Source organism: Eubalaena glacialis, chromosome 11 (genome assembly GCF_028564815.1).
Source record: "Eubalaena glacialis isolate mEubGla1 chromosome 11, mEubGla1.1.hap2.+ XY, whole genome shotgun sequence".
Taxonomy (NCBI): Eukaryota; Metazoa; Chordata; class Mammalia; order Artiodactyla; family Balaenidae; genus Eubalaena; species Eubalaena glacialis.
In genome coordinates, this window is record NC_083726.1 from 15,999,821 (window position 1) to 16,027,059 (window position 27,239).

The following is a 27,239-nucleotide window of genomic DNA, read 5'->3' on the forward strand; positions in this document are numbered from 1 at the left end:
ATCTGTGAAATGGGGATAATGACACTAGCGCTACCTACTTCCTAGTGATGACTTAAGGGGTAATAGTACCAGCAGTGGTAGTAGTAATTGCAATAATAATAGTGCAGATGAAAGAGTTCTATGAACTGTAAAGGAGTCCTAAATATTAGTTATTATTATTGTGGTATAGTGAAAGGCATATATAGGTTTTGGAATCAGACAGACCTAGGTTCTAATCCTGGATCCACCACTCACTAGCAGTAAGACCTTGAACTCTCTGAACTTCAATTTCCTTATCCGTAGAATTGGGATAGGAATACCCAGTTCACTGAGTTGTCATGAGGGTGAAAGGTCATTATACATAAAAAGTGCATAGTGCAATGGCCGGAATGTAGTTGGAACCCACAAGATGCATTTCCTGTCCCTTATGTGTTTATGGAAGGAAGGTTTCCACAAGATTGTTAGGGTACTCTTTGGGAATAAGTGGGAGAAGAATATGCAGAAGCAAATAAAAGACATGGTCCCTGTCCTCAAGAAGCTTTTAGTCAGTTCAGAAGGTAAAACACACACACATTAAACAATATTAAAGGAATTACAGAACAGCAGATCAACAAGCTTGAGATGATTAACAGGCAGAGCCCTGCTTTCCCTAGCTTGACAGTTCTATACACCCTTACTGTATTTGAAATGTATTTAAAGGCGATTTCTCATCCTGTTTGGGAGTGGAAGGAGAGAGGATCACTTACAGATATGTTACTGTTTTTTCTTATGGACCCCGGGCTTACTTTTCAAACCCCCATCTTAACGATTCTGATCTTCCTCTCTATCATATAACAGCCCACAAATACCAAAATGAAGTCTTTGATATAGAGACTTACTCCTAAAAGGTCTGATAAATGACCTGGTTATACTAAACTGTTTCATTTAATAAGATCTGTTGTATCTAGATCAGCAAGATGTGGACAGAGAATGGGAAGCATTCATGAATACCACAGAACCGTTATTCCACCAGTCATATGGGCTATGTACACGTGGGAGGGACACGGAGGAGATGGGGATGCTGATCACAGGCTCCCGGCAGGAGATGGACTCAGGACCAGACTGTAATGGCAGTGATGGACATGGATTCATGGGGAGAAAGGCATCCCAGAAGCAGAAGATTAGTCAAGCAAAGGCACAGAAGCAAGAGTTAGTTGTGTGCAGGGATTGGCAAGCAGGCTGGCTTGGCAGAGGTAAAGGAAAAAGAAAGCTCAAAACAGATATGGGGTACAAAAGAGGATTTGGATGGAGACTTTGAAATCCTGGGCTGACGAGTCTGGATTATAGTACAGAGGTATTTTTGTCTTCTATTTCAAGGGTCCCATATTTAAGAATATTTATTAAAAATAATTCTCATTACAAACATTGAAGGCTATAAAACAATATTCCTTTGACATATTAAAAAGAAAATGTTCTATGCTTTATTCATTTTCATATCCCTATGTGTCTAGCACAGTGCCTTGCAGATAGTAGATCCTCAATAAGTGTTTATGAACTCAATTTAGCTGCAGTTGGTATTATCTTGCACTTTCACAGAAAGAAAAGGTATGGTGTTTTATGGGACTCCTAATAAACAAACCCTGACCAAGAGAAAAGCTGGATCTTTGGGTAGAAGGTTCACTTTCATCACCAAGATTTGCAGTTAGGAAAAGTATTAGCATTCTACAGGAAATTCTGCATAATGCTTTCCAGGGATTTCTCATTCTCTACTGGACTGTGAGCAACTTGAGGGCAGAGTCCATGTCTTATCTGGCTGTGATTTGCAGTATCTAGTATAGGATGGGCACATAGTAGGTGCTCAGTAAATGTTTATTGGAAGAATATAATACATGGGTCATAGCATAAATGGACAATGGTAGAGAACCATTTGCCAGGAAACATCCTCATATTATTTTAACTGCAGTTATTTCCCTGATGAGTCAGTGTCATCAGACATTCTGACAGTCCCGAAGTCAAGGCCCTCTTTGTACCATACAACCTGGAATTTCCAACCACTAATTAGTATAGACTCAGCTGCTTATATATGGGGCACCAGTGGGTCTAGATTCTAGTCTCAGATTTTCCACTGACTTGCTGGGTGTCCTTGGGCAAGTCATTTCCTTCTCTGGGCTTGAGTCTCCCCATCTATATAAAATGAAGGGGTTGGACAAGATGATCCCCAAGATTCTAATTCTAGGAGTCTAAATATTAGGCTACTAAATAATTTTGATCTACTTAAAAAGCTGCTAGGTTTTTAAGACACTAAAACTCAATACTGCTAAGCTTTTGTTTCTAATCAAGATCTTCTAAACCTAAGAGTCAAACACAGCATCCTACCTAATTGTCACTGACATACACCAAGACCACAAGTCCTTCCTGCAAAGCTACCAGCAAATGATTAGAATGATTCCAAAAGTAAATCAAAGCAATGGCAAATGTTACAAGGAAGGATCTAAATTCAATCATGGCCCTCAATAAACAGGCCATTTCATGAAGAGTTACTGGTCCTAAATTATGAAGGTCCCATCTAAAAAGGATGGCTAGGTGTCAGATATATGTAGATCATGGTTAAACGAAGATACTGTATATTGAAATGTGCATCAGGATTAAGATATTCACATAGCAATAACTCCTTCATACTTACCTTCAATGCTATACACAGGCCTTAACACAAGTTAAGACTGCCCTCGTTATCATCAAAAAGTACAGTGATGTCTACTGGATAAAGAGCCCATTCTAGGCACTGTGACAGTATCATGGCGGGCTTCTCATCTGATCAGGCATCTGGCCAGGGAAGAGATAAGCCTCCAAGAATGTTCAACTGGAACGAAACATCATTTAGAAATTTGATCTTACTAAACGATAAGGAACCATAATCTATAAGGGCTTGGCCAGGCACGAGGACACAGATAAAGCACGTCCAAGAAAGGAAACCTTATTTTGCCCCAGCCTAACTCTTAGGACTGCTAATGGAAACCAAAAAGTACTTTCTTAAAGATTTAGGGGTGGGAGATTATGGGATTTATACCATATTTAAAATTTTATAGTCTGTCTTTTTTTTCCCCAGATAAAGTTCAACATTTTCCTGAGCCACCATTTCCCTGTAAGTATGGTCCTCTGGGATGCCTGGGCTTATGTAACCTCTCAGGACCTCAGAGAAGGTTCCACTTTTTAGGCTTCTGGTTCCTACATAACTCTTTCTCCCAGAAATGACAGTGCAATATTGGGGCTCAGATACTAACATACCCAATAGCACATTATAGAATAGGCCAGATGTGTATGTGTATAAAACACCTTACTTGACCTGGAAACAAGAGAATACTCTTGCCCACAGCACATGTTTTTGTGCAATACAAACAAAGCATTCAATTCAAGTGTACTTGTTGAAAAACAGGACATAATTAAGCAGTTGGTAAAATGCATTCTTGTTTCCCACTTGCAGATCTCCCAAGAGTCCCTTCGAATTTACCTATACGAGTTTCAGCTTCCCGCTTGCCACTTAGCTTGATAACGACTCAAAAATCATTCCCTTGTTTTCAAGGGCTCTTCTTTCTTGTCTGCTCTGTGTACTACAGGGCAGTATTGACACATGGAATTAATGACAGGGTCTGTAATGAAACAACAGTCATGCAAACACCAGTCTGCTCTTTTGATAAAACAGCATGTTAGAGACCTATTCACCTCCCTCTAATTGAGTACTGCATAATAGTTCCGATCCTTTTATGTAACATATTTTGTTCTATGATTAGAAAAGAAGAAAAAGGGGGAGCCTATGAAGCATTGCTTCCTTCAATCACCCCCTGATTAATTCTCTGATTTTAATGAGGGTGGCTGCTATTTAGGCAGGTCCTGTTACCTACTTGTTTTGTTGACTTCTGTACAATGTATAACAAAACCCATGATGGCATAATTGGGAACCATTTCTTTGGCACAGGGATTCCTGTTCTTAATGTAAGGTTGGCTTGGAAAAAAAAGAACCCTGACATTTAAAATTAGCCATTTCATATTTAATTCCCTTTCACATTTGAAAGATAGGATGAAAATTAGTATATAAATAAAGCATTTTAATTAACAGAGCTTTTCCAAAAGTGCCTGCTGTAATGGAGCCTGTGAGAGCCCAGAGAAAGAAGCTCTGTAATCTTTGCTATAATTCCAAGTCTGAGAGTGCATCTTATTTCAAGATTTCAGCATCAATGGAACAGTCCATAATCCACTGAAGTACAATGGATTTCCCAATAACTTGTGATATTCTTAAGTGTTTTTAACGCTTTTTTCCTCACAGAAATTAAAACAACCTTTGGCACTGGTTAACATGTTCAGTTATATACTATGAAAGAGTGTCCTTTGCTGATCCTTCGTCTTTCAGTATAATCTTTCATCTAATGGCTTCCTAGTGCTGACTGGTTGGTTTTACTGTTCTTTCACTAAGCCACTAACCCAGTAGGCAGGAGAGGTGTGGTGACTTTTCTATACCAAATTCGAGGTCTTCAAGCTGCATTTTTCAAAAACATTTCTGAGATCCTTCCCTCAGCCTCACCATTATGCTTTGGGATTGGGTACAGTTAATTGGGAAGGTAAAATACGTAACATAAAAATATCATTCCCAAGACAAATGGATATGGCATGTTATCTACACCATGTCCTTCCACTTCAGGAGTTGCCTAAACAGGCAACAGTCCTGTAAATAAGTAAGTAAGTCTTTCTAAAGTTAATTTTCTTAATATGATCACACTGAATGTAAGAATTTGTTAGAATACCTATAATCATTCTATTTTCAAAATAATTAAAAGACTTTATTAACATAGAATCATAGCAGTTTTACTGGTTTCCTTCATATGAAGTTGTTTCTGTTTGTTTTCTGTTTTTGAGATAAGCTACTTAGGACCTGACTTGATATTTGAGAAAAGCTCAACTATGGAATGAAAAAGCAGGAATGAATGGCCTCCAAATCTTAGTTTCTTTGTCAGGTAAATATGCTTACTCTCTGTCTTCGTGCTTTGCATCTATTTAAAATTTAGAGCATATTATTAAAAATAATCAGACTGACAAATCTGAGAGCTGTTGGTAATTTTTCAAAATAACATAAGATCTGGAATATGAAGACTAAGAACCAAATCCTGACTATGTCATTAACCAGATGCCTGATCTTGGTTCAGTCACTTCATCATTGGTCCCATTTACTCCTCAATAAAATATCTCTTGCCCTATCTAATTCACAGGGCTGTTTTAACAGTCAGTGGAAGTACTTTTTAAACTTTAAAGCACTATATAAATATTAGTCTTTTATTATTCTCATTTCTGTTAGAAGATCACATGCAAAGCTTCTAAAAATTTGCTATCCACCTCACATTAAAGAGCATGGTTAAGAAAATATAGAGAAAGAGGTTAGGGATAGTGCTAGAAAAATAAAACTCAGTTTTGTCCTTAAGTGAAGGTGATCTTTATTTCTTGGTAATTTCTCTACAGAACCTTTCTTTCCTGTTGTCCAAAATTAGCAAAATAAATATTAATAAGAGGTCAGCATGCCAGCTGACACTGTTGAATAAAGCAGTAGAAATGGAAGTTCGTACATGCTCTTCTCAATCAGAAAGTCTTAAAAGTTAAAGGAGGAGGGTGACTCAGAGCAAACAGTCAATGGAGATTATTCTTATTTGATGCTTCTCTGATAAACAGAAGTCATTTCACCTAGTGCTTAAACCAAGAGCTCAAAGTAGGCATTCCTACTACAGAGTTAAAGGCCAATGACTACTGATGGGCAATACTAAGTTTGCGTGGCATCCTACTAAGAGACGTCCAGCCAGCTTCTCAAATTAGTCCTCCCCTACCACTTTAAGGGTATATCAGTTTAACTGGATCCAAGTTCCCTTAATTAAGCTTCTAAGCAACATTGCAGCAGTGTATTTTAATGATGTATAACAGTGCTATCTAATACAAATATAATGTAAGCCATATACGTAATCTTAAATGTTCTAGTAGCCACATAGAAAAAGTGAGAAAAGATAGGTAAAATTAATTTTAAAATAATATGTTTAATCCAATATATCAAAAATATTATTTCAATATAAAATCCATATTAAACAATTGAGATATTTATTTTACATTCTCTTTTTGTACTGAGTCTTTGAAAGTCTGAGTATTTAACACTTACAGGACATCCCAATTCAGACTAGCCATAGTCATATATGGCTAGTGGTTACCATATTGGACAGTGCAGATCCAAAGGATTTTCTGATGTAAATTAAGATCTTGACACTTTCGTACCTAAAATAGATCTCACAATGCTATAAAGAAAGACTGGATCATATTTCTGAAATGTACCTAAAAAGCATTTCCTTGATTAAGTCATCATAAAGGTGGGAGTAATCACAGTTATTTTTGTAAGTAGAGTAAAGTAATTTAGTTACAAGAAAAAAATTATGTAGTTATTACTTTTCAATCATAAATTACCTGTCCCAGCTTCCATAAGTTTAAAAATAACCTTTGGATTAAAGGGGAACTATTCCTAGATTTGATACTTGCATTTATTCAGAAAGCCATGTCCCAAATACTACACAAAGGCTGGCAAAATATATATATTGGATAAGGAGTAGATAAGAAAAGGAAGAAATGGAAAACAATTATTTATATAAATGTAAATTTTAGAAGATTTTGATAGAATATATAAGCAATAAAGGCAATGTACCTTGTTAAACAGTGACGGGGTAAGGGTAGAGTAGAAGATTAATCAGTCCTGGTTCCAATTAAGAAACTAAAGGGGATTAGAAAAGTCAGAACAAAACTGAAACTTGAAATATTACTTCCCTTGGTTAACTTAGGCTTAAGCCAGTCAATCCTCTCTCCCCTTTTGTGGAGGAGGCCGCGTCAGTACACGCGGCTCGTGTGCTGTAGCTGAGGCGAATGCAGTTGTCGTAGCCACACTGGACTTGCTTAGCCACATACAATCCCCGTTCTAATCTCCCGCTTAAATTGCAGGGGCTTATTTTATTTCCAATTCAGAAAAGGAAAGAGGAGGTGGAGAGGCAGGCAAATTTCATCCCCTTTTCCACCTCTGTTCTCACATTACAAAAAATGTCAAATGAAGCTTTCTATAATCTTATGCCTCAGGCCTTAATGCTTATGTCTGATAAATATTACAATTATCATTCTATATTAAAGAAGTTAGGTACCCCAATATTTAAATTAGCCAGTCGTGGGCCAAAGTACCTTATAGAATTCCTTCCCAGACCTGAATTTTATGACATCTGGCCAAGAAATGGAACTGACAAAAGTATACTTTCAAGTCTTTAAACCATGTAGGCTATTTTATTGAGCAAAAAATTAACCTTCGATTTGGGGATCTGCTTTATACATTATTTCATCATCACACACTGGGGAAACCACAGGGTACAAGGCACTGTACTAGCTAGACATGATGGGATTTATGGGGTTCAAATTATTCTCAAACTCTTAAGACCTCTAGGTCCATTGCCAATCCCCTTACCTACATCTGTCACAAATACAATCCTTATACTAAAAAAAAAAAAAAAAAAAAAAAAAAAATCACTTGGAATATACTGTCAGTTGGTAGTCAATGGGAAGAAAATGTTTGAGCGCTAATCTCTCCAGTATCCTTAAAAATCTAGCTGAGATAAAGCTGCTAAGGTGGTGAGCAACTTGAGGCAGTGGCTATGTCCAGCATGGAGGCAAAATGGAAATGTAATTTTAATTTTTGCATTGGTGGTTTTACAGTTTTGGTGGTAAATAACATCTGTACCCTACACCAGGCTCAGTAACAGTACTTGGCATGACCAACCTTAGTCATCACTTTGGTAAGTGCTTTGGCACGGGCCACTGTTGCTAACCACCATCCTGGTGCAGGTCGTTCACATCTGCTCTCCTATGGATGGAAAAAAGGAAGTGTCTAGCGTCCATTCATTGGCCACATCACCTCCAATCCTATCCTTTACTCGCACGCCTTTCAAATCAGGCCCAGGAGAAAATGATTTCACTTTTGGAAAGAAAGTTAATCAGACAAAGCTACAGTACACTCTTGGCACAGCAAGACTTGGTGGGATGCGGAACATCCTTAGAGTGACAGTTGAAGGAACTAACCAATAGCACACTGCTGAAGAGGATGATTAGGAAATGTTCTGGCAAACACTGACTCTAACAGACAGACACAGTAGCACAGTGGACAGAGCAAAGGTCTTGAGTTCTGGAAAATGAAGTTCTTAGCCTTACTTTAGCTAGAAAGACAGTGTATGTGAAAGTGTTTTGTAAACTGTGAAAGGAAATGGATTTTCACCAGTCATTAGCTTGGAAATGTTTGGGGCAATTCTTTGGGCCTTGCTTTCCCCAATGATAAATCTGATAACATTTTACTCAAATAATGATAAAATAACCTGAGCTCTTTGGAAGAAAGATGCAGTATGTGAATAAAAAAGATTTATCTTATTAATAAGAATGTTTCCCTCCGCCTAGAATGAATGGTCATTTCTCCATTTGTCAATTCAATACCTCTTAAACTTCAAGGATCAGCACAAATGCTACCTTCCCTGTGAAACAGTCCCTGATTTATCCCAACAGAATGAACTGCTCCTTTTCCTGGGTGCTCACAGTTCAACACAGACCTTATTTTGTCATTACTTCCTTCTAGAATGCCCTGTATTCTCGAATAGATTACAGCCATATCCCACACTAAAATGTGAGTTTTCCAAAGGTACGGACTACCACATTCACCTCTGAATCTCCCTCATCTTCCTAGCACAGTGCCTTGCACAGAGTAGCTGCTTAATAAATGTTCCCTGAATTTACTGAATTTAGTCTACTTTGGCTTTATGGCATCTTCTTTACCTCAAAAAACCAAACCAAAAACAACAGTGAAAAGAGAGAAGAAACTTAAGACAAACACATAAGACACATAAAGAATGGCTTCATTCTTTGCATTCCTGCTTTGGAATGCCCACTGCTGATCTCCATACAGTTTTGTCACTGATTGTTATTAGTGAGAGCAAATGTTAGAAAGCACAGAAAGGCAGACAATGTAAAAATCCCACCACATGTCATGAAAAAAGTCTGTGATTTAGGACTATTCTCAAAGTTGCCTTAGCTTCAACTTTAATGTCAAAATTCATACCATCAAAGCCAACACAAGACATATTTGCTCTGCTTTATACATGTGAAAATCAGTATCACCTTCAGACTGAGCTGGGCATCTGCTGGGTGTTTACTCATCTAGGGCAGATGGGCCAGTTGGATAGCATCTGTGTTATCTTTTAAGAACTCATATTATTGAAATGAAATTTATGAAAAATTTATTCAACCTAACTAGTTCACTGTCTTCACACTAATATGCTCTACTCAGGTCCTTGTTAACATTTCCCCCTCCAGCTTCTACCAGATGGACTCTGTTGGTTCTCATCCCAACTGCTGTACTTACAGCACTGTTTCATTAGCTACCTCAGATCCTTTTGGAAGTACAAATCTTACTTTTATATGTTCATTCAGAACCTTTTACTCTGCCTCCTATAGGTCTGTCCTATCAGCATCTTCTCTTTTATTGTAAATTCATTCAGGGAAGGAACATGTATATTCTATCCAAAGGTATGGAGAATGTCATATGCAAACAGATAACAATGTCTTTTGAAGACTGTGAGCATAGTGAGCTGTAAGTTCTAACCTTCTTGGGAAAATGATGGAAATTTAAAAGGACTAACTGGAAGTCAACTAAATTCTAGTCATAGTAGCTTTGTAGATGATGAAGCTACTTACTTCTATGTAACTTCTACCACATTACCAGCATCATGTGAAAACTCAGACTCTGCAGAAGGTCTAAATACCCTAACTTGTCACACTCCCCATGTCAGCCTCTTCTTATTTTTGAACACTTCTACTCTAAGCCTCCTGCTGTGCTCTTAGCCTCTGCTTGTTCTTTATTACACCTTTCCCTTTAATGGTTGGCTTTCTGGCTTTCCCGTTCTAGTTGCTACTCCTCTTGATTGAGGGATACTAGCCTTTGCATAGCTGTTGTGAAAAAGGAGATGACCAGAAAAAATTCACCTTCCGGTGGCAGCTGCCACCAACACACAGAAGCACTCACTCAAGATGGCTTAAAGGAGACAGTGACTCAATGTACGACTAGAAAATTGAGCAATTCAGGCAAGTGTGAAAGGAATTAATACTTTCTAATAACTCCTCCAAGATGACTAGTTGCTTATTAGTATATATTTGATTTAATTATTTTCAAAACTGGCTATCTGGGGAGGGGAAGGAGGTGTGAAGCAAGAAGGGAAGGGGAGATTGTTTTTAGAATCCCTAATTAATACAAGTGCCTGCTTTCAGAAAATCCTTCATTTGAGCTATTCCTTTTCACTTTTTCCTATTGGGTGCGTGACATTTTAGAATTCTTGGTTTTAGCAGCAATCCAGAAAGAAAGAATTGCAAACTTGCACATCAAAAATGGGGGGGGAAAAAAAAAAAGCATCATGATTTGGAACAAAAACCAAAACAGACTAAAACAAAAAATACAAGAAGCAGCAAAATCATTGAACCTAATTCACAGCATCTTTTTGAAGACAGGGAGGTTAGTTGGTTAAATATCACAATGACCTAGTAGTTACTATCCTAGCTTTGAGAGTTTAAATGTTTAAGAATGCACATCCATAAGCGGCACATGTAGAAGAACCATGGTAGCCAAGAGAGATCTGAACTACTGCTGCCTGGGCCATCCTGTTCCAATCAACATGGATTTCCAGAGTTGCTGTTCTATGGTAACTCTCAGTGAGAGAGACAAAGAAATAGAACATTTTTAGAAACCAAGCAAAAAATGGATGGGAATACAATACCTGGAAAGTTTATCAAGCATGTTGACAAGTTTCATGGCTTCATATTCTTTTTGTTCTTCTGTCATTTCATCTATGGGGTTTGGCATTGGTTCCTCTAAATGACCAGTGATAAGATTAATGCTACAAAAAGAAAAAAAAGTTATGCTGTATGTTTTCAAATTATGCTCTTTCTATACTTTTCTGGTCCAAGTTGTAAGTTATAATAAGAAAGAGTATAATAGCCAAAAAATTGGCAATAGCAATTTTATGATATAGAACTGCTATAGGAATTTTTTTTTAATTGACTTTTCCTGCTAATTTGCTTTGGGAAATGGGTGATAGCGAACTTGCCAACTTTTTTTTAAAGGCATGGCTGCTTTTTAAAAATATGAAATTTGATTGGTGCCGTTAGGATAAATATGCTTGGATGCACAGCTTCTTCATTAATTATATAAGGGACAAATGATTTCAGAGAAGGAGAAATCTATTTTGTGATACAGCATAAAACAAATATGTCAAAAAATTGGAAAAATGATGACAGAGAGGCTGGAATCTGAAAATGAAAGCATGCCAATTTATAATCTCAGGAAATTAGTCCATTAGTGAGACCACAGAAGGCAATGAGTGTTTAAATAATAAAAGATAAAGCAGAAGAACAATTTTAATTAGATTTGATCTGACCTAGATTAAAAAAAGGAATGAAATCTAGCCTACCAAAAGACAGGTATACCATCTGGCTTTCTGGAAATAGATTTAATAAAGTACTTAAGATGAATACGTTCCATAAACTTTGTATGAAGTTCTAATACCAAACAAAACTATCCTCTTAATTAAAAGCCACATTATTTTTTTTTTTTGAGGAGGTGAAATAAAAGATAATTCTTTCAATGGCTGCCAAATATTTATAGCTTAAACATCTTTCTGGAGAAGCAGAAAAGAGGTTACAGCATTTTGTACCAGCCAAGTACACACAGTATGTTTTTAATGATCAAATGAAATATCCCTGCAAATGGCAAATCGCTGGTAAGTTACTTTCTAGGGTCTACAAACACAAATGGTTTCAGGGGCCAGGCCTTAAGGATATGCAAATGAGTGAATTGGTCAAGTATAAATAACATGGAGTATTGAGGACTAGGGTAAAATGGAGAACAGTGCTAGTCTAAACAGGGAAAAAAAAAATCATGCGGGCCAAAACCAAGACACCGCGATTAGTTACATCATCTGGTGGCTAGCTTGCCAGCCCTGCTTTAGACTTTTACTTGGGCAAGTTAACTTTCTTTACAGAGCAGGGCTTTTCTCACTTGGAGCAAGGGCTAGGTACTATAATCTGTTACAAAAAAATATTTATTTTTCTACATTCCTCAGAGGCTGCCTGACATACAGATTCTTACAGAAGGACTCAATGCTCCCCATCCTTAAAAACTGGATCTAAAACATCTGTTTTGCCATTCTTTCATAAGACCTATGTCTAGAGCCACGGTTAAAAAACTTTTTCCTTCAAAGTAGTGGAACCCCTCACCCTTTTTATTTTAACAAATGAAATCTACACAGGAAGCTGATTTATGAAACAGATGAAAGTGGAACTGCTCAGGCAGAAGAGGGGATAGGGACGGCCAAGGAGAGTGCAGGCCTAGAATCCCTTCTATTTGTCCGCACTCCCTTGCTTCCTCTTAAGGCAGCCCCTAAGGCACTTTCAGGAACTCTGGGGAAACAGTCTGAAAACCCATGGGCTTCTCAGTGATTCTTAGCCTTGGCTATACATTGGAATCACTTGAGAAACTTTAAAGACGAGGCCTGGGCCTCACCTGAAACCAGCTAAATCTGTTTTGGTTTTTTCCAGGTGATTGTGATGCGCATTGAGGTTAAGAACCACTGGGACAGAGCGCCTACTTGAGACATTCAGTGTGTGCTACTAGTCCCTCTCCCTTTTTTCAGGTGCTCATAAAAGAAAAGAAAAAGGCGTCTAGTTAGTGGCCATTAACAAAAATGCCAAACGGGGTCATCACGTTTCCCAAAGGTCAAGAACAAAGAGGACCCAGACGAGGCTTCTGAGAACTATGGAGTTTTTAAGAAGCATCCAGATGCCATAGTGAAAGTGTAATTCCACCACCCATCTATTATTTGCTTAGGTGTATAACGACAGGACATATTTTCACTGGTTTCTCTTCTGCTGCCTGCTAAATTAGAAAAAACATCTAGTCTTATAAATAAGTAAGTAAAGGTACTTATATATAGGCACATACCACTTACCAAGCAGACAAAGGCAATAAGGCCTTAGAAGAAAGTATAAGGGAAGGCAGATGTATTAACTATTTAGACCATGCTCATCTGTCTCTTGAGAGAAGGCTTCTCTCCTCAAGCTCAATGGAAGGGTGACTTAAATCAGATGCACACACTGTTTTAGAATAGAATGAAATTAGCACAAGCCATCATGTGCCTCAGGGAAAAAATTTGTCAGGAGGACACACTGGTCAGCTCTGTGGTATTGTGGATACCACAGCACACAAAGTCAGGACATGCATTCCTGGATCAGAGCACATTTGATTCTTTTCTTGGTTCTTTTAAGGGCTTAATGGAAATGATGTCTGTTTTTCCATAAGCTGACCTCAAGTCCGCTGCTGCTAAAATGATTTAATGTCTTGCTGTGAAATTAGCTACTAAAGTCACAAAATCCTTTGCTCACTGAGCATGCATAAGCAGCAGCCAGAAATTCACTCTTACAGAGTAAGAACTTACCATCCTTTACCCATGTAGTAAAACATTCCAAACCCCCAAAATCACTCCAGGGATTGAGGTTTCATCTTTTTTCCTTGAAAAAACACCCCTTCCCCCTCCCCCCACCACGGTACTCAGAAGAACATAAACAAAGCCACAGCAAACACAAGTTGCTGAACCATGCCACTCTCTTACGGGAAAAATGCCAGTGTTCTGGGGGCAGGAGGCAGACTTGGACACTGTCTCCCCTCCAGCTCCCCACTTCAAACCAATCTCATGTAGCTTCTACCCAGAGGAAGAGAAGACAAATAGTCACCACCACAGCAACAGAGTGAGGTTTCATAAAAAACTACTTTTGAAAAAAAAAGACTATTTTTTGGTTGAACAAACACTTGCCACCTTTATAACCTTGAACAGTATAGTCTGAGATTTAACTTTACAGGTTTCAGGATCTTAACACTGAAATTCTGGGATTGGTTTTTTGTTCCAAGGCTCTGAGTCCTAAGATACTTTAAGTACACTAACTGTGGTGGATATTGTATTGGATAATTTTATATTTATCATAATTTTTCCCACCCTGTCTCTGCTCCCCTCCCCCATCTTCTCAGCTCTCCAATCCTATTTTATGTCTTCCAATTAGAGGACAAGAAGTATCCAAACTCTTATGCGTGATATGTCACCAAGAATTTTGTATTATATAAGGCCATTATATGACAGCAGCTGGAGACAAAAGGATTAAGACTTGCTCTTCAAAATGTTGCTGCATTTGGCCAACATCAACAGTACTACACTAGTTCACTGAACAAAAAAAAAGCTATTAAATGTTCCCTGAGCTATATGAAAGTTAACATCTATCTCTAAAAAACGTGGATTAAATTTTGCTCAAAGCACCCTGGTTAATGAAGAGGCTATAAAGTCAAGTCCCTACAGAGACTAAGGCATATAAGATGAACAAAAAAGATACATTATCAGGGGATTGGTTCAAGATGGCAGAGGAGAAGGACGCGCTCTCACTCCCTCTTGTGACAGCACCGGAATCACAACTAACTGCTGAACAGTCATCGACAGGAAGACACTGGAACTCACCAAAAAAGATACCCCACATCCAAAGACAAAGGAGAAGCCACAATGAGATGGTAGGAGGGGCACAATCACAATACAATCAAATCCCATAACTGCTGGGTGGGTGACTCACAAACTGAAGAACACTTATACCACAGAAGTCCACCCACTGGAGTGAAGGTTCTGAGCCCCACATCAGGCTTCCCAGCCTGGGGGTCCGGCAACAGGAGGAGGAATTCCTAGAGAATCAGACTCCGAAGGCTAGCAGGATTTCATTGCAGGACTTCAACAGGGCTGAGGGAAACAGAGACTCCACTCTTGGAGAGCACACACATCGGGACCCACGGGGAAGGAGCAGTGACCCCATAGGAGACTGAACCAGACCTACCTGCTAGTGTTGGAGGGTCTCCTGCAGAGGCAGGGGGTGGCTCTGTCCCACCGTGAGGACAAGGACACTGGCAGTAGAAGTTCTGGGAAGTACTCCTTGGCGTGAGCCCTCCCACAGTCCGCCATTAGCCCCAGCAAAGAGCCCAGGTAGGCTCCAGTGTTGGGTCATGTCAGGCCAAACAACCAACAGGGAGGGAACCCAGCCCCACCCATCAGCAGTCAAGTGGATTAAAGTTTTACTGAGCTCTGGCCACCAGAGCAACATCCAGCTCTACCCACCACCAGTCCCTCCCATCAGGAAACCTGCACAAGACTCTTAGATAGCCTCATCCACCAGAGGGCAGACAGCAGAAGCAAGAAGAACTACAATCCTGCAGCCTGTGGAACAAAAACCACATTCACAGAAAGATAGACAAGATGAAAAGGCAGAGGGCTATGTACCAGATGAAGGAACAAGATAAAGCCCCAGAAAAACAACTAAATGAAATGGAGATAGGCAACCTTCCAGAAAAAAAATTCAGAATAATGAGAGTGAAGATGATCCAGGACCTCGGAAAAACAATGGAGGCCAAGATGGAGAAGATGCAAGAAATGTTTAACAAAGACCTAGAAGAATTAAAGAACAAACAAACAGAGATGAACAATCCAATAACTGAAATGAAAAATACACTAGAAGGAATCAATGGCACAACAACTGAGGCAGAAGAACGGATAAGTGACCTGGAAGACAGAATGGTGGAATTCACTGTTGCGGAACAGAATAAAGAAAAAAGAATGAAAAGAAATGAAGACAGCCTAGGAGACCTCTGGGACAACATTAAACGTAACAACATTTGCATTATAGGGGTCCCAGAAGGAGAAGAGAGAGAGAAAGGACCTGAGAAAATATTTGAGGAGATTATAGTCGAAAACTTCCCTAACATGGGAAAGGAAATAGCCACCCAAGTCCAGGAAGCCCAGAGAGTCCCAGGCAGGATAACCAAAGGAGAAACATGCCGAGACACATAGTTATCAAATTGGCAAAAATTAAAGACAAAGAAAAATTATTGAAAGCAGCAAGGGAAAAACGACAAATAACATACAAGGGAACTCCCATAAGGTTAACAGCTGATTTCTCAGCAGAAACTCTACAAGCCAGAAGGGAGTGGCATGACATATTTAAAGGGATGAAAGGGAAGAAATTACACCCAAGATTGCTCTACCCAGCAAGGATCTCTATCAGATTCGATGGAGAAGTCAAAAGATTTTCAGACAAGCAAAAGCTAAGAGAATTCAGCACCACCAAACCAGCTCTACAACAAATGCTAAAGGAACTTCTCTAAGTGGGAAACACAAGAGAACAAAAGGACCTACAAAAACAAACCCAGAACAATTAAGAAAATGGTCATAGGAACATACATATCGATAATTACCTTAAACGTGAATGGATTAAATGCTCCAACCAAAAGACACAGGCTTGCTGAATGGATACAAAAACAAGACCCATATATATGCTGTCTACAAGAGACCCACTTCAGACCTAGGGACACATACAGACTGAAAGTGAGGGGATGGAAAAAGATATTCCATGCAAATGGAAATCAAAAGAAAGCTGGAGTCGCAATACTCATATCAGATAAAATAATAGACTTTAAAATAAAGAATGTTACAAGAGACAAGGAAGGACACTACATAATGATCAAGGGATCAATCCAAGAAGATGTAACAATTATAAATATATATGCACCCAACATAGGAGCACCTCAATACAGAAGGCAACCACTAACAGCTATGAAAGAGGAAATTGACAGTAACACAATAATAGTGGGGTACTTTGACACCTCACTAACACCAATGGACAGATCATCCAAACAGAAAATAAATAAGGAAACAGAAGCTTTAAATGACACAATAGACCAGATAGATTTAATTGATATTTATAGGACATTCCATCCAAAAACGGCAGATTACACTTTCTTCTCAAGTGCGCGTGGGACATTCTCCAGGATAGATCACATCTTGGTTCACAAATCAAGCCTCAGTAAATTTAAGAAAACTGAAATCATATCAAGCATCTTTTCTGACCACAACACTATGAGATTAGAAATCAATTACAGGGAAAAAAACATAAAAAACAAACACATGGAGGCTAAACAATACGTTACTAAATAACCAAGAGATCACTGAAGAAATCAAAGAGGAAATCAAAAAATACCTAGAGACAAATGACAATGAAAACACGATGGTCCAAAACCTATGGGATGCAGCAAAAGCAGTTCTAAGAGGGAAGTTTATAGCTATACAAGCCTACCTCAAGAAACAAGAAAATTCTCAAATAAACAATCTAACCTTACACCTAAACGAATTGTTGAAAGAAGAACAAACAAAACCCAAAGTTAGCAGAAGGAGAGAAACCATAAAGATCAGAGCAGAAATAAATGAAACAGAAACAAAGAAAACAATAGCAAGGATCAATAGAAGTAAAAGCCGGTTCTTTGAGAAGATAAACAAAATTGATAAACCATTAGCCAGACTCATCAAGGAAAAGAGGGAGAGGACTCAAATCAATAAAATTAGAAATGAAAAAGGAGAAGTTACAACCGACACCGCAGAAATACAGAGCATCCTAAGAGACTACTACAAGCAATGCTATGCCAATAAAATGGACAACCTGGAAGGAATGGACAAATTCTTAGAAAGGTATAACCTTCCAAGACTGAACCAGAAAGAAATAGGAAATATGAACAGACCAATCACAAGTAATGAAATTGAAACTGTGATTAAAAATCTTCCAACAAACAAAAGTCCAGGACCAGATGGCTTCACAGGTGAATTCTATCAAACATTTAGAGAAGAGCTAACACCTATCCTTCTCAAACTCTTCCAAACAATTGCAGAGGAAGGAACACTCCCAAACTCATTCTATGAGGCCACCATCACCCTGATACCAAAACCAGACAAAGATACTACAAAAAAAGAAAATTACAGACCAATATCACTGATGAATATAGATGAAGAAATCCTCAACAAAATACTAGCAAACAGAATCCAACACCACATTAAAAGGATCATACACCATGATCAAGTGGGATTTATCCCAGGGATGCAAGGATTCTTCAAGATATGCAAAACAATCAATGTGATATACCACATTAACAAATTGAAGAATAAAAACCATATGATCATCTCAATAGATGCAGACAAAGCTTTTGACAAAATTCAACACCCATTTATGATAAAAGCTCTCCAGAAAGTGGGCACAGAGGGAACCTACCACAACATAATAAAGGCCATATACAACAAACCCACAGCAAACATCATTCTCAATGGTGAAAACCTGAAAGCATTTCCTCTAAGATCAGGAACAAGACAAGGATGTCCACTCTCACCACTATTATTCAACATAGTTTTGGAAGTCCTAGCCACAGCAATCAGAGAAGAAAAAGAAATAAAAGGAATACAAATTGGAAAAGAAGAAGTAAAACTGTCACTGTTTGCAGATGACATGATACTATACATAGAGAACCCTAAAGATGCCACCAGAAAACTACTAGAGCTAATCAATGAATTTGGTAAAGTTTCAGGATACAAAATTAATGTACAGAAATCTCTGGCATTCCTATGCACTAGTGATGAAAAATCTGAAAGAGAAATTAAGGAAACACTCCCATTTACCACTGCAACAAAAAGAATAAAATACCTAGGAATAAACCTACCTAGGGAGACAAAAGGCCTGTATGCAGAAAAGTATAAGACACTGATGAAAGAAATTAAAGATGATAGAAACAGACGGAGAGATATACCATGTTCTTGGTTTGGAAGAATCAATATTGTGAAAATGACTATACTACCCAAAGCAATCTACAGATTCAGTGCAATCCCCATCAAATTACCAATAGCATTTTTTACAGAACTAGAACAAAAAATCTTAAAATGTGTATGGAGACACAAAAGACCCCGAATAGCCAAAGCAGTCTTGAGGGAAAAAAACGGAGCTGGAGGAATCAGACTCCCTGACTTCAGACAATACTACAAAGCTGCAGTAATCAAGATGATATGATACTGGCACAAAAACAGAGATATAGATCAATGGAACAGGATAGAAATCCCAGAGATAAACCCACACACCTGTAGTCAATTAATCTATGACAAAGGAGGCAAGGATACACAATGGAGATAAGACAGTCTCTTCAGTAAGTGGTGCTGGGAAAACTGGACAGCTACATGTGAAAGAATGAAATTAGAACACTCCCTAACACCATACACAAAAATAAACTCAAAATGGATTAGAGACCTAAATGTAAGACTGGACACTATAAAACTCTTAGAGGAAAACAGAGGAAGAACACTCTTTGACATAAATCACAGCAAGATCTTTTTTGATCCACCTCCTAGTGTAATGGAAATAACAACAAAAATAAACAAATGGGACCTAATGAAACTTAAAAGCTTTTGTACAGCAAAGGAAACTACAAAGACGACGAAAAGACAACCCTCAGAATGGGAGGAAATATTTGCAAATGAATCAACGGACAAAGGATTAATCTCCAAAATATATAGACAGCTCATGCAGCTCAATATCAAAAAAAGAAACAACCCAATCCAAAAATGAGCAGAAGACCTAAATAGACATTTCTCCAAAGAAGACATACAGATGGCCAAGAAGCACATGAAAAGCTGCTCAACATCACTATTTATTAGAGAAATGCAAATCAAAACTACAATGAGGAATCACCTCACACCAGTTAGAATGGGCATCATCAGACAATCTACAAACAACAAATGCTGGACAGGGTGTGGAGAAAAGGGAACCCTCTTGCACTGTTGGGGGGAATGTAAATTGATACAGCCACTATGGAGAACAGTATGGAGGTTCCTTAAAAAACTAAAAATAGAACTACTATACAGCCCAGCAATCCTGGGCATATACCCTGAGAAAACCATAATTCAAAAAGACACCTGCACCCCAACGTTCACTATTTACAATAGCCAGGTCATGGAAGCAACCTAAATGCCCATCGACAGATGAATCGATAAAGAAGATGTGGATAAAGAACATTTATACAATGGAATATTACTTAGCCATAAAAGGGAACGAAATTGGGTCATTTGTAGAGACGTGGATGAATCTAGAGAGTGTCATACAGAGTGAAGTAAGTCAGAAAGAGAAAAACAAATATCGTATATTAACGCATATAGGAACCTAGAAAAATGGTACAGATGAACTGGTTTGCAGGGAAGAAATTGAGACACAGATGTAGAGAACAAACGTATGGACACCAAGGCGGGAAAGTGGTGGGGGGTGGTGGTGGTGTGATGAATTGGGAGATTGGGATTGACATATATACACTAATAATGCATAAAATGGATAACTAATAAGAACCTGCTATATAAAAAAATAAAATAAAATTCAAAAAAAAAAAAGATACATTATCAAATCAAAGGAGCTTATGCCTGGTATGACAGGGGCCACAGTCACTCAACTCCATCAGTCAGTTACCATGTGAGAATGCAGGCCTAATGTTATCAGAACTTCCACTTTTTCAAAAGAAGTTAGAAATTCAGATTTTCATCTGAAATATCTGAATTCTAAATTATTTTAAGAAGCCCTATGTAAAACAAAAATTAAAAACATAAAACCAAATAACCAACACAACATCAGGCAAGTGAAGCAAAACCTACCTGTGGGCTAAATGTAGCCTAAGGGCTGACAATTTGTAACCTCTAGGAAAGGGATCAGGGTTTTTAGGAAAAGGCGTTTGTGCGCCAGATCACGGAAGAAGGGGGCAGGTGGGGTGGGAAAGGAGACGTTATATGCACATGAAATTAGAAATGTCTTTCCAGGAAAAACTCTCCATAATATCTGCCACTCCACAAAAACAAAAGAGCAGAGTGGAAATTTACCATATCCTGTTTTCTCGAATTCCATTCCCTGGTCCCACTCCCCAACTAGATGTGAAGCTTGATGAGGGCAGGGATCTCAACTGTCTTGGTATCCTAATGTTGAGAAGGGGCTGACCAAGTTAAATTTATTCAACAACTCAAAAAAATTAATTTATTCAACAAAAATTTACTGAGTGCCTACAGTATGTGAGGCACTATTTTGGGGCCATCTCAATGAATAAAAAAATTTCTCTCACGGAGTTTATCTTCTAGTGGGGAAAAAAGACTAAATGAATAAGTAAATTATATGGTATGTTAGAAGGTAATAAGTGCTATGAAGGAAAAAGAGGAAGGAAGTGCAAGGTGGAGGGGTAAAGGTAGGAGTGTGGCAATTTTTAATATGGGGACAGGACAGACTTTACTAGGAAGATGATAATTGAGTAAAGACATGAAGGAGGTGAGGGAATAAGACAAGTAGCTATCTGGAGAATAGGCATTCCAGGCAGAAGGAACAGTCAGTGATGCAGAGGCCTCAGGCAAGAGTGTGTCTGGAGCATGACAAACAGTGAAGAGCCCAGTGTGGTGACAGTACAGTGAGAAAGGGTGCGTGTACATCACTGCAGGGACTTTTGGTGTTTAGCCATTGTAGAGTTTTGAGCAGTGATGTCTGACTTAAATTTTATAAGGATCGCATTGGCTGCTGAGTTGAAAACAGACTGAAGAGTGACAAGGATAGAAGCAACAAGACCAGTTAGGAAGCTATTTAAAATGATCCTGGCGGGAGAGAAAAGTTTAGCTTGGACTGGAGTAGTAGCAGTGATGGCAGTAAGGGGTGATTAGATTCTGAATGCATTATGAAGGCAGAGCCAGAATTACCTAACAGATTTTTGTGAATTAGAATGAACTGAATAGAACTTTTAGCTTTCAGGGATATCAGGGTTTATAAAAAATATATTTTCTCATTTTCTACTTTGGTTATATCAAAGAAAGATAATAGATGCTCTAAGAACAGGGAAATTATGTGAGGGGCAAATCATCTCTCCCTTTGATTGGCTTTGAAGAATATGGTAGCAGTTAAAACACAAGCTTTGACTTCACACCTGTTAGGATGGCTATTAGATTAAAAAAAAAAAAAAGCCAGAAAAATAATAAGTATTGGAGAGGATGCAGAAAAACTGGAACCCTTGTGCATTGCTGGTGGGAATGTAAAATGGTATGGCAGTTCCTCAAAAAATTAAACATAGAACTACCATATAATCCAGCAATTCCACTTCTGGCTATATACCCAAAAGAAGTTAAAGCAGGGACTTGAAGCAAGGACAGATATTTGTACACTCGTGTTCATAGCAGCATTATTCACAACAGCCAAAAGGTGGAAACAACCCAGGTGTCCACTGATGGATGAATGGATAAACAAAATGTGGTAAATACATTATATAGAATGTTATTCAGCCTGAAAAAGGGAGGAAATTTTGACACATGCTACAACATGGATGAGTCTTAACGACATTCCAAGTGAACTCAGTAACAGAAGGACAAGTATATGATTTCACTTATATGAGGTTCTTAGATTCCACTTATATGAGGTTCCTAGTCACATTCATAGAGAAAGAAAGTAGAATGGTAGTTACCAGGGGTTGTGGGGAGAGGGAATGGATACAGAGTTTCAGTTGGGGAAGATGAAAAGTTCTGGAGATGGATAGTGGTGATGGCTGCACATTAATGTATATAATGCCACAGATATGTATGCTTAAAATGGTAAATTTTATGTATATTTTACCTCCAAAATAAGAAGGCAAAGTGAAAAGCACAGTAAAACCTGCTTTGTCTACCTCAAAAACAACAACAAAAATCTCAAAAAACACCAGCTCTGGAGTTAGGCCACCTGACCGCTCATGAACGGTGTGCCCTAGACAAGTTCTGGAAACCACTGAGCTTTACTTTCCTCATCTGTAAGATGGGGATAACCCTAGCCCAAAGGTTTGCTGTAAAGATTAAATGAGATAATATCAGGAAAGTTCTTAGAACAGTACCTGACACATATTAGATAATAAATACCAGCTATTATTAGCGTAAGTGAGCTACTTGGTAAGAAGTAAGCCAGCCAGAAGGCCTTGGATCCAGTGAGTTAGTCTACTAAGTTAAATCGTCACTATGGATCTGCATGTGCTAAAGAAGCCACGCAACACTAGGTGTTTCGTGGAGTTATGGTTAAATTCAGATACAAGGTATTCTGAAGAGACACCAGTTAAATAATGGTGACTGAGGTGAAAATGTCTCAAGTAATTTGAGAATTACCATATAAATATAAAACTGATTCCACATTAAAAGAGTAGGGTAAATTATGAAACAACATCTTAATCCAAGTTTTTGCATTCTATTAGCAATGTAAAGAAATAGGGTAATGTGGTGTAATTCTTTCACTTATTTATCAACTATTAAGTATCATGTATCATCCGTATAGATAGACATACTGAATACATATAGATACACCAAGTTGCACCTAGGCAATTAAAAAAGCTCCAAAATACCTTTTTAAATTATAGTGCTTTATAATGTTTCCTACATTGGGCTGTTGGATTAAGAGTGATATCCTTGAATATAAAGGATATAGAAAACTATGGTTGTGAATCTGTAGGAAATGAAACCTGAAGCAAAGCTCAATATTGTAGGTTCAGGTAACACACCTTTTGCTGGCCATTTACCAAAATTAAAATACAAAAGAAAAATTAGAGAACTCAATTTTGAAAGTGCAAAACTGGTGTGATTGCAAACATCACAAAGGTTGGTTAACCAGTATACATGGCAGAAGTGGCAAAATTTTATTTTTGATTCCGGTCTTTAGAGATCTGAATTTAGATATTGTTTCATGATTGCTTACAGTAAATAAATTTCAGTTCCTAGAAAGGCTAGTTACATCCTATTATACATAAATATACCATCACAGTCTAAACTAGGCATAGAATAATTAGAATCTAGAATTCTAGAATAACTAGAATAATTTTAATCTGCTGGGTGTGATTATGAACTAGTGTGGGGTATTAAGAATGCAACGGTACATCCTAGAGTTCTGCCCACTTTGGCCATTCCGTCCTTCCACCCCTCCACACAGTGGCCCTATAAATACACCTTTTTGGACCCATAGGCTCCTATATACCATACCTAGCCTGAAAGCAACCGGTCTAAAATGAGCCAAATGTCATTACGTACACATTTTTCAATTGATGTTTGGAATGATGTACAAACCACAGTAATCAGTTATGTTATACCACCTATTCAGTCAAGGGGCCTCCATGCTCAGAGGCATAAAAGAAACGGGTTAAAGTCAGAATTTAGAAATTTGGTTTCTTTTTGATACAGGACCAAAGCTTATCTGAAAACTTTTTACAAACATGGCTAGACATACACCAAAAACCTGTGTGGCATGTACTTGATTCTATGAGTGTATTTTGTCTAAGTGTGTTAATTGCAGAAAGCCATTTCCAGTCCGTTAAATACATTTATTTTGACACAAAAAGGATTGTTGTGATATTAACTGTCTCTCATAGCCTGAATGTAAGCTCCATACAATTCTTAGTTTCAGATTCCACTAAAGGATTATAGGTTACCTTGGTGCATTAATCGGAATCCACTTACATTTTTGACAATGGGACGAGGGTCAACTGGATGAAGGGTAATTTCTCTGCTTTTGCCAATGCTAGCACTGTTTGTGAATAAGTGCGTCATAAGAGAAGCAGACTGTGATCCTGAGAACACTGACTGGTGAGGAGTAATCAGGGGGTAGGGGACTAAGTCATCCTTTCAAATGCTGACTTTATAAACTTGACTAGATTGGTAAGAAGTTTTCTTTCCTCGAGCTTGTGGATCACTGCCCAGAACACAAAGGATTGTCTTGCTTGCAAAGTACTTTTCCACCACCCCTTCCATGGGGACCATTTTAATAAGTATTTTAAATTAACAAATGAAACATCCCACTACACTGTTGCACCTGAAAGAGGGAAGATGTCAGAAAAAAGCAGATGCAAATCTATCTGAAGAGGGAAGATGTGATGCTATGTGAGAAAAACATATTTATACTTATAATGAGCAATGTTTAAGAAACACAACAAGATCTCACAATGGTGACTATTCTGGCCACACTAACACACCATTCCTATTAATAATATAGGCCAGATCCAAAGGCTGAAGAAGATTCCAACCAGGGATGTAAGGCCTAAGTACAGAATCTTTCTGACAGAGAGCCAAAACAATAATAATATCAAACATCATGGTCCTTGATTTAAACAAACAGTGCTTTCCTGAAATCTAGTATCACTTCCATAATGTAACACATTTCTATTTCCTGTACTATTGGGAGAGATCCAGTGTGTTCTTGTATTTTTTCTGAGGTTCTTCTTGTTATAGTAGCGTTCTTGTGTTCGCTAGATATATGACCAATACCATTTTAGAAGTCATCTACCAAATAAAATCAACAACACACATTGAGATGCAATGATATCAACCACTCATGAGTACTCAAGAGTTTTCTATGTTAGTTGACTGTGTCCACATACCCTGGGACACAATGAATGCCTAATGTAATTTCTACCTTCATTTAAAAATATGAGACTCCTTAAATGGTATATTTTAATGTCTCAAATGGAGAGACAGAAAATATTAAACTGATATGGAAATATAGTTTATGGAATGGAAAAGTCAAGAGCTAGCAAGAATAATTTAGAATGATGACTTCTATAATTATGGAAAGATTATTGTATTATTTTTCTATCTTAGCTTCAAATACCTGGTAGAGGTGCCCAACTTATAACATCTACATGGTGGCAGTCTTGAGAACTTACTGCTTAGAGCCACTGCTAGCTTTTTTCCCCCCAAAGTCTTTTTCTTCTAGGACACACTCCTAGATCCTATTGAGGCTGATAGCCCTGGGGATGCCACAAGTAACACCACCTACTCAGACCTGATTTGCCAAGAATACAGGCCATATAAGTCCTGTCTGATTAGGGAATGATCTTTTTCTTTTACCTTCTGACAACCTATTATTTTCATTTCAACAAAGCACAATCTATACTTTAAAAAAAAGGGCCTAATTTTGCAGATAATGATTTTTCTATCCCTGTTCAACTACTACATTATCCACATCACACTCTAGAAGACTGTGGATAGAAAACATAGCATATGTCAATATCATCATCAATAGGGAAGGGCATACCCTTTTAACATTCAGTAATGAAAACCAGAAAACTGAGCTCAAATAACTACTAATAAGTGGAAACTAAGAAATTTACCTGGGATTGGAGTTGAGAGGGGGATGAAAAGGATGGGGAGTAGAAGAGTAGAGGTGGTTTGTTTCGGGATAAGAGACGATTAGTGTCTTTGACTTGTAAGCACTGACTCAGGGAAAACTTGATAGAGTCTCTGGTTTGCCTATCCAGTGTACTAATGCCTCTGTTAAAAGATGATTCCATAGTGTTTGATTAAAATTTACCATAGAGCCAGTTTTCTTTCCTTTTGCTAGTAATGTGCCCTGTTGCTTTACTTTACTGACTTATAAGGGCTTTTGACAAGAGGAAATATCAGAATGTATGGAACCTACATTTAGATTTCTGAGAAAGACTGAAGTATCAAATAACCAACTTAAATACTTGGTCTTGGTTATACCTTATAAAATCTCAACTTATGGAAAGGAGAGCACAAAATAAGCAACAATATCCTTTAAATATATGACGGTAGACATCTAAAAACGCTACCTCTCTTAATACTTAGGAGAGGGTAATGAGCACATGCAGCAGAACATTTCTTGAATATTATCCTTCCTCAATCACTTGAAGTCACCCTCTAAGGCACTAGCTATGAAACTGCCTCTAAAACTATTAAACAGAAAGCTTCCAAATCCACAAAGGAAGAGAAATACTTGGAAAATGAAAGCCAAAGGAAGTGAAAGGCAAATAACCAATTCAAAGGCAGACATAGTTAGGTGAAAAGAAACATGATACTATACTTTGGTTTTGCATTTTTGTATTCTTCAGTGTCTGTGTCCTCATCCTCTGAGTACCAATTATCTCCTCTTCCTCCAGCCAAGAGGCCCCTGGCCGCCAACAGTCCTGCAGCATTCCCATAGCCAGTGTATTTCAGCAGGCTATCCACTGCAAAAACAGAATAGGTTTTTAGACAGGAATCCCTGAGTCCTCACTATCATCACCAACTACTCACCAACACAGGGAGGCTAGAGATATATGCCATGGTAGTAAATCTTAAAATTGAGAGGTTTTCAAAGTGTGGTAGTAGTAATCCTACATGCTCTGAGGACCAAAAACCTTTTTTTCCGGTATCAGAAATTCAAATGAAGCTGTTTTGAATATACTTTGTGGCAGGAGTGGGGCTTCTGTGACCGCCAGGCCATTGGTAAGGGTGGTG

General features: G+C 38.1%; 1 protein-coding gene across 7 annotated transcripts in view; it reads right to left on the minus strand.

Moving 5' to 3' along the window:
• RIC8B (RIC8 guanine nucleotide exchange factor B) overlaps positions 1-27,239 on the minus strand; it is a 116,453-nt gene that overhangs the window by 4,751 nt on the left and 84,463 nt on the right. Inside the window, exons 8-12 of one of the 7 annotated variants that reach the window (XR_009702471.1) lie at positions 26,824-26,968; positions 10,821-10,940; positions 7,790-7,873; positions 3,467-3,605; positions 2,642-2,818 (exon numbers count right to left, since the gene is read on the minus strand). Coding sequence is in view for 2 of the 7 variants with exons in the window: in XM_061204194.1 (XP_061060177.1) it covers positions 10,821-10,940; positions 26,824-26,968 (265 nt within the window). In the remaining 5 variants the exon portion in view is untranslated. The remainder of the gene's footprint in view (positions 1-2,641; positions 2,819-3,466; positions 3,606-7,789; positions 7,874-10,820; positions 10,941-26,823; positions 26,969-27,239) is intronic. The other 6 variants (XR_009702474.1, XR_009702472.1, XR_009702475.1 and 3 more) reach the window with 6 other exon arrangements.